The sequence below is a fragment of the Spermophilus citellus genome (genome assembly GCF_964194105.1).
Source record: "Spermophilus citellus genome assembly, chromosome: 17".
In the NCBI taxonomy this organism is placed as follows: domain Eukaryota; kingdom Metazoa; phylum Chordata; class Mammalia; order Rodentia; family Sciuridae; genus Spermophilus; species Spermophilus citellus.
Genome location: NC_138199.1, coordinates 66,322,157 through 66,337,413, shown reverse-complemented (window position 1 = coordinate 66,337,413; position 15,257 = coordinate 66,322,157). Strand labels below are relative to the sequence as shown.

The window sequence follows — 15,257 nt, the reverse complement described above, 5'->3', positions numbered from 1 at the left end:
GGTAACATAATAAAAGCCACCAGGAAAACCAATAGCAGAGTCCCGAGCTAGCCTCCTCTACGTTCCCCTATGCCACAGGCCACGCAGCAGTGGCCAAGAGAAACCAGATAGTCTCTAACCAAAGGGAAGAACAGACCTCCAGTTTAGGAAGCCAAGAAGAACAGATAAATAAGCAGGCAGGCCCAACACCACTCAGTGGGTTCGGTTCGCCCTTCAAAACTGTTTCCTTAGCAGGCAAAGTTCTGGCTCCAGAACATTTGTTGAAAAGCCTCAGAGACCATTTTTGGAATGGTGATTCTCAACTCAATGTTGGATAAAGAACCTTTGGGGAATTGCACCCATGCCCAGGGTCCACCCGAGTCTCCTGAATCAAAATCTAAAAAGATGGCAGGAAATGTGGACCCCCGCTCCCACACACCCCTACAAGACCCATGGAGAACTGCTCTCCATCAAGAGAATGACAGCTTAACTTCAAATGGCCTCAAACTCAAAGCAGGACCTCACCAGATGATCTTCTGATCCCATCAGACCACCTCAGTGACTTGGATTACTTAAAAAAAAAAAAAAAAAATCAAATCACCTGCAAATGACCCAAAATCAGGTCCCACTTTGAGGAAACCTCTATTCAGAACCTCCAGATTCTACAGTCCAGCCTCCACCAACATTTACTGGACTGAACAACGTCCACTGGAACATCTCCGTGTGGGCACTGCGCACTGCACACACGGTGTCCCTTCAGGAGATACCTCGCTTTCTGAACCACCCCGCTTCGATGCCTTTTCCTCAAAAATACAATGAACCCTTGCAGCTCCTCCTGTGTCCCACCTGATGTTTTGAACCTGCATTTCAAGCCCAGTCAAGGCCAACTGTTCCCATGGGGAGAACCAGAAGGCAGGTTTTGAAACTCCAGGAATGCTCATCTTGACCTTCTGCTGGACTTCGGTTTTCTTCTGCTAAGGTGCCACCTCAACTTCCCTTTGAAAGCTCACAGCTTAATGCCACCCAACAACCATGTCACTCCCCTCAACCAGAGCCACGCCACTGTCACACTCCCCTGCATGGAACCAAGGTCCACACTCACACAGATGGGAATGCCAAGCCAGGGGAGGAGGAGAGGAAACAGGGGGAGTGGCCAGGTACTCACACACTGCTGTCCGTCAAGGACATGGAATCATCCGTCAGCGCATCACTGGAAATCTCGCTGTCGTTAGCGCTGGTGGCTGGTGCAAAGACACAGCCGGAACCCATGTGATATGGATTGACAGGGTCGCTCCTCTTGAGGGACCTGTGGAAAAGCACAGTCAGAGTGTGGCCACTGATGGTCAGTGGAAACCCAGGTCATCAGGTGAATACACAATCCCACACCTGTTCCATGCCTCCTGCTGCCCAGGTCCAGGTGGGCCACAAAAGGGTGGCCCATCAGCCAGTGAGTCACCCTGGGGAGATGCAGGCTGGGTACCCCCCCCCCCCCGGTCAGTAGGTGTCTGCCAGAGCACAGTACTCCCGAGAAGTCCAGGGGTCCTACAGAGTCCTAAATACACACCTGCAAAGAAGGCGTAGACTCTGCTCTGCTCTAGGAGACTGTGATAACAGAGGGGAACAAGTCAGTGGATACAGGTGTCTTTCTCCCCCCTCTCCACACTGAGCCTGGCCAAAACAGTGCAATGGCAGGCCCCAAACATCCAAAGCATCCTCCCTCCCTGCCCGGTTGGTTAGCCCTAGAGATGTGAACAACTGGGGGCCTGATTGGCTCTCTGGCTTTGATCCTGGTTCCACAGCAGGCCAGACCGATGGGGCAGAAGACTTTAGGACAATGTTAGGGCTCCCTTGGCCCCTGTGCTGGGCCTCTGTCCTGCCCCTCCCCCCATCCAGGCCTTCCTTCCCCCAGGGCTGGCTGAGGCCAGCAGGAATAAAATGAGCAGCACAGCTGTTTTAAAAGGAGGCCCAGGCCCCTCCTCCAGGGATCTCCAGCCCTTTTGTCTCAGTGGCCTCTGGGTCCCCATTGCTCTCTCTTGATCTCCTCCCAGAACAACCAGTGTGCCCCTCTCCTGCTGGGCTGCATTCCTCTTGTGTCACCAGCCAGGGAGTTCAGTGGGGGAAGGGAGATAGGTCAACAGGCTGCAGGAAGGGACCCTTCCTAAAGTCCCTTCAAGCCTAGTGTACCAAGACCCTACCACGCCCCACAAGGGCAAGGCAGCAGCCAAGAACTCAACTGGAGGAGAAAGGAAGGCTCCCCCCTTTAGAACACATCTATCAGGCCACAGGAGACAGGCCACAAAGACAGCCTTGGGGCTAGCAAGAAGAGGGGTCCATGAGAAGTCAAGGTGAGTCACCAACAGGTGCTCACCAAGCTCCTACTCATATGTGTCCAGCACCCTGCTGGGCTCTGGGTATTCGAAGTCCCCAGGTTCTGGTCTCCTGGTCTGGTGGGCACATCACCATCACATGGGGGGTATCAGGAGGGAGGCAGGCCTAGTGTTATCAGGGGCACAAAGATGACACACATTGCCCTGGGGACGGAGAGCTGTGCTGTGCCCATTTTATAGCTGAGGCCCTCAGTGGTGCCCTGGTCAGAGCCGGAGCTGGCGAGCATGGCGCTGGTTCATCCAGCTCTCAATGAATCTTTCTTTCTGCCTCTTATTTACAAATACAGTCTCAACCTTTTGGAAAGTTCTAGAATACCAGGCAGGACATGAGCAACCTGATACATGATATCAGGTGGCCCAAATGACAGGAAGTTTCTAGCAGGGATGGTTGGGGACAGCTCCCTGGGATGGGTGGAAATGAGGTACATCATGATGAATGAGCAGGAATCCAAGGAAAAGACACCCAGGACTGAAGGACAGGAAAGCTTTCCCCCAACCAGAGAGCAGGGTGCAGGACAAGAAAGGAGGCCCTGGGTGCAGGGCCAGTGTCTGTCTGACTGGGACGGGGAGGGGCCCTAAGGCTGGGGGCAGCAGGCACTGGGTAGGGAGGAGAGAGAGCAGGATGTGGGGCCCAGGGTTTGCCACCAGGTGGGACTAGAAGGAGGGGCAAGTGCAAGCTGCGAGCCTCGTGGGAAGCTGTTGCCACATTTGGTGGAAGGGCAACAGCGGGCAGTGGGGATGGAAAAGAAAGCAGGAGAGCCTGCCAGCTGCGTGTGCCAAGAGCTACCCCCGCAGAAACACTGAGTGAAGCTCCAAGCTCACCTGCCGCCCTCAGTTCAGAAACGTTAATGACCAGGAACACCACTGACCAACCAACTACTAGGCGTGCTCCTGAGGGGATATAGAGTCTTTGTCACTACTCCCCAGTACCAAGAACAGGGCTGGCACACAGCAGGTTAACAGCTGCGGTTTTCAAATCCTCAAAACCACCCAAGGAGGTCCCCAAGCCTTAAATGGGCCAAGTACCTTATCAAGGCCACCCCACTGGAGACTTGGTTGGAGCGGCTGAATGTCAGCTGGGACCTGACCTTGTTCTAAGGCACTAGGCTGGAGCAGAAAGCCAGACCTTGGAGATGCGACACAGGCATGGAATTGACCAGAAGGTGCAAACATGCGGCATACTTTTGTGACTGAACTGCCCCAAGGACACTGGCCCTGTCCACCTAACTGTAGAGGCTAAAAGTCTTGCCACCTCCTGGGACTTTCAGCAAAGACTCAACGAGAAAGGTCAGTCTCCCGTGCACCCCTGCACCCCATGCTTTCTGAACAAGCAGAGAAAGGCTGTGAACACAGGCCGCGAGGGGGGGGGACTTGGGGAAAGCACCGTCCCAGCCCATGAGGAACTCAAGCGGAGGATGCTCCCAGCTCACCCTCACCCTGAGGCAGAACCGGAGGAAACGGGCTTCACAAGTCAGAGAGAAGAAAGGACTTCTACCGGTTCAGAGAGCCGTGAGCGGGAGTGGATGAGGGTAGGTCAAAGAACCACCCAAGTCTAAACTGCCCCAGTTCTAGCTCTCTAGGGCTCGCAGGTGGGGGCCCTGCCTCACAGCAGGTGAACAAGATTACCTCTTTGTAGGTAGGTTCTGCACACTCTTGACAGAGACCAGAAGTCAGAGACTGGGACTGGCCAGCTGGACCAAGGAACAGCCTCCCACGTTGGGGGGCATCCACCTGAGAAGTGAGCAGGTCAAATGTGGCCACCTATGCTATGCTCTCCCACGCTGACGGGCCAGGCACTGTGATTGGAGGTGTCATAGTCACACTCCAAAAGAGCCAACCACCAGCAAAAACCACTGTCCTCAAAAGTGCTACTGACCTCTCCCACAGGATTTACCATGACTTAGCTCAACAGGGCGCTGGCCCCTTTCCTGTCCAATGTCTGTCTCATGTACCAGACTGAGCACTTCATGAGGGGTTCGGCCCTGTTTGCCACGTGTCTCCAACACCAAAAGTAGTTGGTGGCACGTGGCAGCTCAAAACTTGGTTAAGTCTTCTTCAAAGACCCAGATCCAAACAGATTGCTAAAAAGTTTGAAAAGAGGAACAGAGCAAGATCAGAGAAACCGAGCAGCCGTAAACAGCACTCAAACACTCTCCATCCCTCGGTCCCTGCTATCTTGGTGGCATTAACACATCAACGATGCCTCAGATGTAAGACTTATATTTCTGCCTCCACAGGGAGAAAATGACTCAATAGAAATTCCTTCCTCCCCAGCAAAAAAAAAAGACACCTAACTCAAACCCCATGTGCGCAGAGTCCCGCCCATTCTTTCACACTTGGATCCCAAAATAAACTCGGCTCCCTCCACTTCTAAAATAGAGGGCTACTGTGTGGCCAGTAATTAAAACTGGAATATACTGCTCTCAACTCAGTTGACTGCAATAAAGTACTTGGATTTTCCTGCAGTCATAACAAGATGAAGCAGAGGAAGGAGGTAAGGTTGTGGGGAGACGGAAACTCAATTCTGAAGTGCCCAGAACTTTCTCAAAAGCACCACTTAATTTTAAGAAAGCAGATTAGAGCTGTTTTCTTGTGATTACTTAAAAAAAGGGGAAAAAAAAACTCGACCATGCTACAGTAATTGCACCCAGATGCTTTGATTCCTTCTTCCTGGGCTTCCAGTTGCTGCAAGGACTTTACATTCCTATGGAGCGCAGAGGCCTGGGACACATATGGGTATGCTCTTTGCACCGGGCGTGCATCCACAGCCTTCCTCTGCCACTTCAGTATGCAGAGGGGTTTCAGCTGTCAGAGAGCAGAGGCTCCTGGGAGCTCAACGGATGTGAGTGTTTGTGCCTAGCCCACTCTTCTCTCATCTCCACAAGATGATGAGATGCTCTGCCGCGGCCCCTCCCCACAGCCCAGAACAGAGGCTCCCTACAGACAGCCCACAGAACCATCCTCAGGGCCTCCTGATAGGGCCCTTTACAGCAATGTGACTTAAAGACGACTTGCTTCCAAGCCGGTGCTAAGGCTTCCAAGAGTCTCTGACAATATACTTACAAAGTCCCTGCCCAAAAGGCAACACCCTCTTCAACAGCATTTTTGAAGGCAAGATCAAGGGGTGTGCAGTGAGGGGTCAGTGCCTTTTGGAACCAGGCAAAGTTTGACAAGTGTATCTTAGCCAAAGGCCTTCACCGAGCTTCATCCTCTGATTGCTGACTACTGCTTCCTGCATATCTTTCCAATGGCATCATTTTCTTTGATAACTGAAGCCAAGATTGATTCCAATGGCTTCACACAAAAACGGGCCTCATCAGCGAGTTCTTTCAGAGAACAGGAAGCACTTGGAGCCAGCAGAGGGCCATCTGCTGGGCCCAGTGGATTTTAAGTGAGGCCAGAGCAGAGGGCCCAATCCAAGGCAGATGAGCCCTGCCTGGGGCCCGGGCAGAAACGGAAGCAATGCTCTGTGCACCCTACACTGTATCCCCTGCCCAAAATAAATGCTGGGCCGAGAGCCCACACCCGCAGTCCCCTCAGCCCACACCCCAACACTGTGTGTTTGTGTGCTGGGGTTTTTACACGTGCTCCTACCAACAGGTCACTTTTGCGCTCAGTTATTTATAGAGACCATCAAAAGCCTCAGCATCCCACTCAACCACTAGCAAACCAGAGCCCTTCCCTCTGAGGATAATTCCTGCTCTTCCATCCCAACTATTTATATTAAACCTGACACCAAATCAGTAAGGACGCAAACAAGTCATTAAAAATGAGGCTCCTTTGAGTGCCCAAGGTAAACACAGGGCTTGGAAGGCTGGCCAGTGCCCTGGGCATCTGGCTGCCAAGACTCTCGACAGTTGACCAGAGACCCTCGGCAGGGCTCCTGTTCTGTTTCATTTAGTTTACAGAAGTAACTTCCTATGCCCCTCCTGTGTGCCAGGCACTCTGCACGATGAGGAAGTGGATGTAGGGGTGGGCTTAGCACCAAGAGTCAGTGGATGCCTGCAGCACAGGAACTGGCTGGAGAGACGCGCTTGAGCAAGTCCAACAAGCAGCAAGCACTGAGGCCTGGGAAGGGGAACCTACAAAACCTCACAAGGAAAAATGGGCCAAAACCTAAGAGCTACTCTTTAAAAGTGATATGCCAACTCGGTGCCCTTTTCACATCCCCAATTACGGTTAATTATACCAATTATAACACTTTATATCTTTTCAAAATGCTTCCCTTTACAAAGGGCTTTTGTGTTTATTATTTTGATCCTGAGAACAGCCCTATGACTATGACAGAAGGATCATGCCAACCCGTTTTATAGATGGGCACATTAGGTTCAAAGTCTTCAATATTAGTTTCAGAAAGATGAACAGGGCTGGAACCAAGGGTTGGGATAACTCCCAATACACTTTCAGAAAAGACTCGATGAGAATGGTCAGTCTCCCGTGCATCCCTGCACCTCGTGCTTTCTGAACAAGCAGAGAAAGGCTGTGAACAGAGGCCGCGGGGGGACTTGGGGAAAGCATCTCCCTTGGTGGGACTGTACCCACACTCAAATATCTTGCATGTTAAAATGAAATTAGATCATGTGGGTATTCTTAAATTCTCTGACAATGCTCAGGGAAGACAGACAGGCTGCATATAGTCCAGGGGAAATGCTTCATTCCAACCCAACAGTGGGAAGATCACACATGAATCTAGTATGAGGACGCTCAGCCAATGAACAGCCATCCTCTATCCATCAAGGGTGTCCCCAGTTTACAACCAAGAAGGCAGCACTGAAAAAAGCATCTTCTGTCCTGTCCTAGGACCTCAACAGCTGCTCATGAGCAATCTCAAATTCGGTGCTGGAAATACCCCAGAAGAAGCCTCAGAGAAGGGGAAAAGCAAACCAGGCTCTCTCCTGCCCATGCACAAGGAGAAGAGTGCTCTCCTCCTGTTGGCATCCAAAACCACACTGTGCTATTTGCAAAGGTGACAATCAGGTTGAGACACAGAAGCTCCACTGTCAGAAGGCCTCTGGGAAAGCAGCCTTGTCACAGGCCTTCAGGCATCTCAGCTCTGACCACAGGTGAGTGGGAGGGCAAGGAGGCCAGCAGAAGAGGTTTACCCATGTCATCATGATGGAGCAGCGCACAGTGGCAGGTGTTCAGTGACTTCCCTACTTCAGGGGCCAGAAACAATCTTCCAAAACAACCTGACTCCCTAAGCTTAGAGGTGCTGAAAGAACTCCTTCATGTGGGGCTGGGGCTGTAGCTCAGGCACTGGGTTTGATTCTCAGCACTACATAAAAAACAAATAAAGATACTGTGTGTTTATCTACAACTAAAAAAAAATTAAAAAAAAAAAAAAAAGAACTCCTTCATGTGTTCCTGTACTTCCGTCAATTTAGGTATAGACCAGATGTCTGAGCATTGGTAAACTGGCTGCCAAGGCTGTGAGGGCGCCCCCTGGTGGACAGAGAATGAGCCTACCATTGTCTCTCACTAACGGTCAATGCCCTTGGCTGCATCTAATCATAGCCTGCTAGGCTCAAACCTAGGGACCCCAACCTGAGAGGCTGAAGATATACTATCAGGTGCCTACCCTCTCCTCCAGTACTGGACAATGGAGGCCACACCCTTCAGAGAGGGGGAAACCACCAGGCAGCTACCTAGCAGACCAGGGTCCATAACATTAAGATCTACAGGGAAAGCAAAATAAGCCATTTAGATGGCAATCAAGTATGGCCCCACCTCTTCCCTTGCATGTCATAAGCAACAACCTAGGACCAAGAAGTGCATTCTCTTGTCAGATATTAGGAAGTGGGAAAAGGCAAGGAAACAGAAAAACTCAACCTTAAAGGAGATCTTAAGTTGCCTGCAAAGATTGAGAATCTTAAGAATTGGCCATTCTGCAAAGGATTTTGTCTTTGAAGCCTCAAAAGGAGAAAATATTCTAGGGCCCAGTCCTCCTGGACCAAGGTCTCTTCTCCATCAGCACTAAGCAACAAAATCAACTGAGGTCTGACTCTCGGGCTCTAGGCATTGAAAAACTTCAATTCATAAACCAGCAGAGTCCAAAGCTAAGGGACCTTCCCAGGGTTAGAAGGGTTTGTGTTGGGGTAAATATCTACAAAGAGAACCACAAGTTTGGTCGTTAAGCCAAATGCTGGCTCTTATCTTAACATAAAAAAGTTCAAAGGATCCCATTTACCCCTCGATGGGTGCACACATTTTTTCCTGTGCCTCCACCACAACCCAGCTTCCTCCCTAGCCATGTTAATTCCCCTCTGCTGATTAGTGGTGGAATGGCCTCTTCCCAAACCGGTGCTTAGTGGGTCTGGTGACTCAGAGGCATCAAAAGCTGCTGTCCCCTCTCTCTCTCTCTCTCTCTCTCTCTCTCTCTCTCAACCCCTTCTGAGGCTCTAGCCCAGGATAATAAGTAACCCACATTAATGAATACTGCCTGCTACTGTTTGAAGTCAGCACTGGAAGACTTTGGTGTTTAGCTGTGCCTGCATCATCTCCACCCACCCCCTTAAACAACAAAACCAAGATCAAAGGGTTCTGGCCAGCGGTCCTAGATCTCAACAGACCTTTGTCAGCCTCTGCAGCACATCCATCCATCCATCCACCCATCCAACTTAATTCAAAACATCTGTAAAGTCTAGATCAGCCTGCAAGCCCTACCCCCACCCGCCTCTTCCAAAGTCTTACCTGTATCCATTTTCAACAGTCTCTGTGGACCGCACACTCGCTGTGGCCCTCAGGGTTTTGCTGGACAAGCCAACCACAGTGGGTGAAAGTTTGCACTTGAAGTCGGCACAAGTCCATTCCTCTTCTTCATTCAAGGTGGGGAGGTAGCCACACAAGACCTTTAGGCTCCCGAGTCCAGCATTACTCACATAAGCTGTGTTCTCTCCCCCACTCCTCACATATTCGAGGTATATATCAGAAGTCAAAAACATCTGGTAGGCATTCTCCTCCATCACCGACTGGATCTCAGTCTGTGCCTGGTCAAACATGATGGAGTCAATCTGTTGCTTCTTGATGCCATCTCTTATGTAGGTCTTGGTGGCAGGTTTCAGTTGCTTGGAGACAATGCTGTTGTTCTCAATGTACCTCTTGTAGATTGCTTTGGCTACTCTCAAAGTTTTGGTATCCTTAAGGTTCATCTGCCTGAATCCATTGCAGGCAAACCAGAAGTCTAAAGTATCCACACATTTCTCCCTCTCCAGGAAAGTCCGAAAGAGGTAAGCACCGTCTTGGTCGCCCAACAAGCAGTGCAGGGACTTGGTCCATCTAGTCAGAGGAGAATCCGGGGATGCCCGCCCCTCGGGCTCCCCCAATCCATCTTCATTTCGCCTGGTGTTTGAGGCGACAGGCATGAGTTTAGCGGCCTGGCCCTTGCCCATCCCCAGCTGGCAGGGTGGGGTCTCCCCTTCTTCCCCTGGAACCGGGGGCCGAGGGGCATCCTCGCGGAAGCTGCTGCTGGGATCCGGGAGGCGAGTCACCAACACAGCGCTACTCATAGTGAGGAAGCTCTTCTACTGAGTTGGGATTTTTTTTCTTCCAGTTCCTCTCAGCAATCCTCGTGGTCTCTCTCTTTCTCTCAAGTCAGCAGGGGCTCATCTGAGCCTCCTCTCTGGGAAGAAAAGGAAGGGGGGAGGTGGGGAGAGAGAAAAGGGTATTGATCTAATCAAAACCAGATCTACCCAACATCAAAGCAAGAAAGTAAACAGGCTTTTCAACTCCTCAAATTCAAATCAAGCAACCCCGCTATCCGTGAGGTGCTCATCTCAAGTATCCGAAGCTGCTTTTTAAAGGCGAAATCTGAGCTTCCCTCACTCTTTTTCAGGGGTGATGGAGCTGGGGAGGGGCGGAGAAGGTGAGATGGAAGGGCGGGGGCGGAGAGGACAACAAGGGAGGTGTAGGACACAACTTTCCAAATACTGGCTCAGCCCTAGCGCACGCACATAGGGGCAGCCCAGTCCGCCCCCGCTCCGAGAGCATCAACTCCTAGGAGGCACACTCCCAGCAGTCGGGCTGTGTGCAGGTGATGTCAATTTCGGTTAAAATTTCCCCGCTCAACTTTGCACAGATAACTGGAGCTCCAAACGTGCCCTTCCCCGGCATCTGGTTCCCATTCCTCCCATCCGCCCCCACCAGTGCGCTCCCCCTTCCACTCCTTAAAAATATAGAAGATCCCAGCCCAAAAGAAGCCCGCCCAACATAGACGGAATGGGGCTCCCACACTTCCAGATTCAGTAGGCACCTTCTCCCGTCCCAGATGCAAATACTGCCGCCCCCCCCACACACACACGCACGCCAAGAATCCGTCTCAGGCTACACCTCTGTTTTACCCGCTCCCCAAACCAGAAAGCAAATCACTCAGATGAGACTGGTCTTGGAACTTTGCAAAACAGCTGAGAAGCCTCAGAACCCGTCGCTCCCTTACCTCTAACCCGCCTCCCTGAGTCTCGAACCCTACAAAACCAGATCAGAAGCGGTCTCACGCTACTACTGCCTGTGCCAAGAATCCTGAACTCCACTGACCTCAAAGCTCTTTTTTTTCCCCAAAAGGGGGAAAAAAAACCCAAAGTCTTATCTAACCAATAAACAAGTCGCTTTCCCTAGCACGGGAAGGATCAAACTAAGAAAGGTAGGGGCGGTCCGGGTGGACTGCCGGGAGAGGGGCCGGGGACCTGGCCCTGGGTGGGTACATGTCGCCCGGGCCTGGGACCTCAGGACGCCCTGCTGGGCAACGCCGCCTGTGGAATGGCAGGGCTGCGGGTGGCGCCGCGCACCCGGGAGGAGGGGAGGTGGGGCGGCCCCGTTACCTGCAAGACGAAGGCCGCCGAGGCCAGGCTCTCATCTCCTCCGAGCCCCTCCGGCCCGGCCCCCCAGCCCAAACTCAACCGAACACCTCCAGAGCCCGGGGAACGAACCGCAGAGCGTGGAGTCCGAGCCCCAGGACGGGCGAGCAGCGACCCGAGCTCGGGCGGGGGTCGGTCCCCAGCGCCGCGGTTCGCAGCAGCGCCCGCAGAAAAAGCACGGAAAGCAGCCGCCTAGTCCAGAAATGGCGACGCGCGGAGTCGCTGCCTCTCCGCAAAAGGGGCCTGGGAGACCCGGGGCGCGGGGCCCGGACCGGAGGAAGGGACGCGGGCACCCCGGGCTCGGGCCGGTCCAGCGCGCAGACTGAGCTTCCGCCAGCGCTCAGGGCCCCTTAGCGCGGACCCGCGGCTGGGAGGGGAGAGGAGGAGGGAGAGAAGTGGGAGGGGAGCACCGGGCGGGGGAGAGGCGGGGGAGGGGGCGGAGGGGAGCGAAGGCGGGGGTGGGGGCGGAGGGGAGGGCAAGCGGGGGGCGCCGCCGCCCTTTCATCCCACCTTCCAAAGGCACTCCCGCGTACACTCACTGCCCGACTCACATCCATAACCAAAGCGACGCGAACCCCGAGGGGGATGTGCGCCCTCCGCCACTTGGAGAAGTCTCCCTACCCGGCCCCCAGCCACCCGGCCCCCGCAATGGGGAGGGGGCTTCGGCGCAGGACGCTCGGGGTGGCCGGGCCAAGCCCCCTGGAGTGCTGGGCGCCTGTCCGGCAGCTCCCCTCCACGCCTGCCCAGAGCTAGCCCCGAAATAGCCGGCCTGCCAACTTCAAAGGGCCGCCCGGCACATCAAAGCGCGCGGGCCGCCCGGCCGCCGCGGCCTCGTCACTCACCATTGATCCGCGCGCGCGCTCCGCGGCGAGACCTCGCAGGCACCCCGGGCAGGGCCCCGGCCCCAGCCCCCGGCTTCGCTCTCAGAGGCAGTCCCCGGCCCCCCCGGGCCGGCCGGGGCGTCGGAGAACATAGGGAGTCCGCGGTAGGGGAGGGGGTGCGGGGAAACGATCCCAGATTAGAGCGAGGTCTCCGCGGGGGAGGGGAGAGGCGCCCGCCGCCCCTTTTATGCAAACGATCCGAGCGGGCCTCCGCCCCCGCCGCGGCCGCCCCTGGCCCCTCCGGCCCCCGCCCGGCCCGGCTTTCAACACAGGTCCTGTTTCCAGCAGTCACTCGGCGCACCAAATGTCCTCCGGGCGCTTCCAACAAAAACTGCGCTGTGGATTTAACTGAGCACTTCAAAGGCGCGAGCCGAGCGCACGGTCCTGGAAGGGAGGTACTCGCCGGCCGCACCCGGCCGCCCCCCGCGCCCGCGGTCCCGGAGCCCGCCGCCCAGCCCGTACCCCCTGCGTGCCCTGCCTCCGGCCCGCTGGGCCCCCTCCTGTCGCCCGCGCCCACTACACAACCCGACACGACCTCGTCCTGGTCCTAGGGGGCTTTCCTTGAGCTACTCCTCTGGGGCCCCGCCGCCGCCCCCACCTTTTACAGCAGGGCTTTCGACCCGGGAGGCGGGCGCCGCGGTCGCCAGGCAGCCCCCAAATCCATCGCGCTGCGGGGTTATTTTTATTTCCCGGCTCTCGGGCTGTTACTGAGTTGCCAGGACCTTATCAAAGCGCAGCCGGCTCCAGCCGACTCCCCCGGGCCGGGCTCGGGAGCCAGTGATCCCGCCGCGCCAATCACAGCGGCGCTCGGCCGGCCCGCGCCGCCCGCCTTAAAGGGACAGCGCCCCGCGCCCGCCCGGCCCCGCCCCGTCCCGCCCCCGCCGCACGCTCCGCTCCCGCGTTAACTCTTCCCCAGCCCTCTACCGCCCCTAGTCAGCCCCCCGCGGCCTCCCGGGCGTTCTCTGCCGGAGTTCTGATTCGGTCTTTCAAGTTCTCCGGCCTCTTTGCTCTTGTCTCCTCCCCCTGCCTGCCCTCAACTGCTCTGGAATGCAACAGTTTCTTATAACAATCTGGCCATCGCAAGAACTGCAAGCAAGCAGATTTTTTTTTTCTATCATCAAACATTTTCCACCTCTGTTCAAGTTTCCTTGGGAATTTGTGCTCGGAGGAGCTTGGAAAGGGAGTTTTTGCCCTGGAACCGACTGGCCGAGTGCCGTAGGGCGCGCGCCGGCCCGAACGCGGAAGGCACTCCAGGAGTATGCACGCTTGCACGCATTAATCTGAGTTTGGGTAAATAACAGTTTGCGGATGATTTGCGTTTGTGCATGTGTGAAGATGAGACTGTGAATCTTCTAACTCAGGCCTGAGTGCTGGAGACGCTCCCTGACACTGCGTTAGGGAGTGTACCTCAACTCCATGAAGATTTACCCCAACTTCCCAACCTCGCCTGGCTGTCAGAATGCTCAGTGCACCCACGTGAGCCTTCTCTCTGAACCAGCGCATGCTCACTACTGACTCCCAAAAGGTCTCCATCCTCCCATGTTACCTATTCAACAGACAGGGAATGTCTTTTTCCCCTCTTGATACACGGTTTCAATGTATTGAAAACACTCTCTTGTCACCTTTGAATTCCTCCCCACATTCACCCCCAAATGTTTATAAGGCACAAAATAGACTGCAAACCCAGAACATTATTTATACATTCATCAATTGCTATACAATGATTCCCTCATTTGATGAGCTAATAAACTTTTCTTCCTTTAAAAAAACAGAAAAGTGTGAACTAAAGAGATCCAAAGAGTGAAAGAGCCCTGGCCTCAACAGAGCTGGGCAAGTCTTTGGCTCTCCAATGCTACTGACTTTTTCTTTATTTGTTGCTGAACTTAATGGATGGCAAGTCCTTATGAGTAGAGAGAAGGCCTATCAGTAGGCCTTCAGAACTTTAAAACAGGCAAGAAACATGACTATCTAGTTTCCAAAGGAAAAGAGAAATAATATAGGCCAGGGACTGCAATCCCTCCATCTCTGCCTATGGGGCTGCCATAAGGAACTAGAGTTCTTATAGCCAAACTTGAGCTACTGGACACATGACAGGTGGCATCTACCTCCCTAAGGCCTGCCTCTCTGTGTCCATCAGCCTTGCCTCCCAGGCCTAAAGCCAATAATCCAGGCTGTGAAATACAGTCCCTCCTGGGAAGGCCAAGGAAAGTGTGTGTTCCCAGGATACATCTTGGTCTTGGGACAAGTGTGAGAGGTAGGAAATTGGGGGGGCCTTAACAGCTTCCTGGCATCCTGGACAGTGAATGGCACAAGACTGCTCTCAGCCTTCATCTCAACTGGTATGCAGATCTGGACCAAGGGCACACCCACCCCTACTGGAGACCAAGACTACAGGAATGCCAAGAGCAGAACTGACACCATGATCCCTGGGAGTCATTAGGCCAGAGAGGGTGTTATTACTGGAACAAAAGTGTAGAGGGGGATGAATTGCACAGAAGCATCTACAATACAAACAACAGTAGGGGTGGTGCATGTATACACACACACACACACACACACACACACACACACACACACTCTGCGGGGGAGGGGAGACAGAAAAAAAATCAAAACAGTCCAAATCAAAATAAACAATGTTCAGAAAGAGGAACCTTTCAAAAAGGAAGTGGAAAGTTGGTCTTCATGGGTGGTTTTCCTCCCCTCCCAGTTGTCCCCACTGACCCTCCGGTGCCCCCCAACCAACCACAATCCTCACAGGCTGGGTTTTAACCAAGGGCTCTCCTGCTCCTTCATTATCCCAGGGCTGCGGCAGCAGGAAGGAGGGGCTGGGGAGCCCCGTTTGGTTTGGATCTTCTTAGTAATAACTCCTCTGGGAACTGGATTCCAGAACAGGTGCTAGGGTCACCTTAGACCAATGGCTCCCCCACTATCACTGCCATATTACCCCCTGCCCATTCCCTCCCCCGGGGCTTCGTATCTGGTGGGGCATTTTCCATCTGGCAGGAGGCTGAGCCAAGTGCTGAGAAGCCAAAAGCCCTTTTCAGCCGCTAGGTCTTTGACAACTTGTTGATAATATTTCTAGAGGAGGATCCCCAGTCCTTTGCTTATTCCCAGCCCCTTTCTCAAGATAGCACAGCTTTCCATTTTCCTCCTCTCCCTGG

At 53.9% G+C, this 15,257-nt stretch overlaps 1 protein-coding gene across 6 annotated transcripts in view; it reads right to left on the bottom strand.

The window, feature by feature from the left end:
* AXIN2 (axin 2) overlaps nt 1-13,713 on the bottom strand; it is a 31,244-nt gene extending 17,531 nt beyond the window's left edge. For 2 of the 6 annotated variants that reach the window (XM_081270912.1, XM_081270917.1), the window contains exons 1-3: nt 12,058-12,688; nt 9,057-9,984; nt 1,145-1,285 (exon numbers count right to left, since the gene is read on the bottom strand). In XM_081270912.1, coding sequence (XP_081127038.1) covers nt 1,145-1,285; nt 9,057-9,871 — 956 coding nt within the window. In that variant the 5' untranslated portion in view covers nt 9,872-9,984; nt 12,058-12,688. The other 4 variants (XM_081270913.1, XM_081270915.1, XM_081270914.1 and 1 more) reach the window with 4 other exon arrangements.
* Between the last annotated feature and the right edge of the window lie 1,544 nt (nt 13,714-15,257).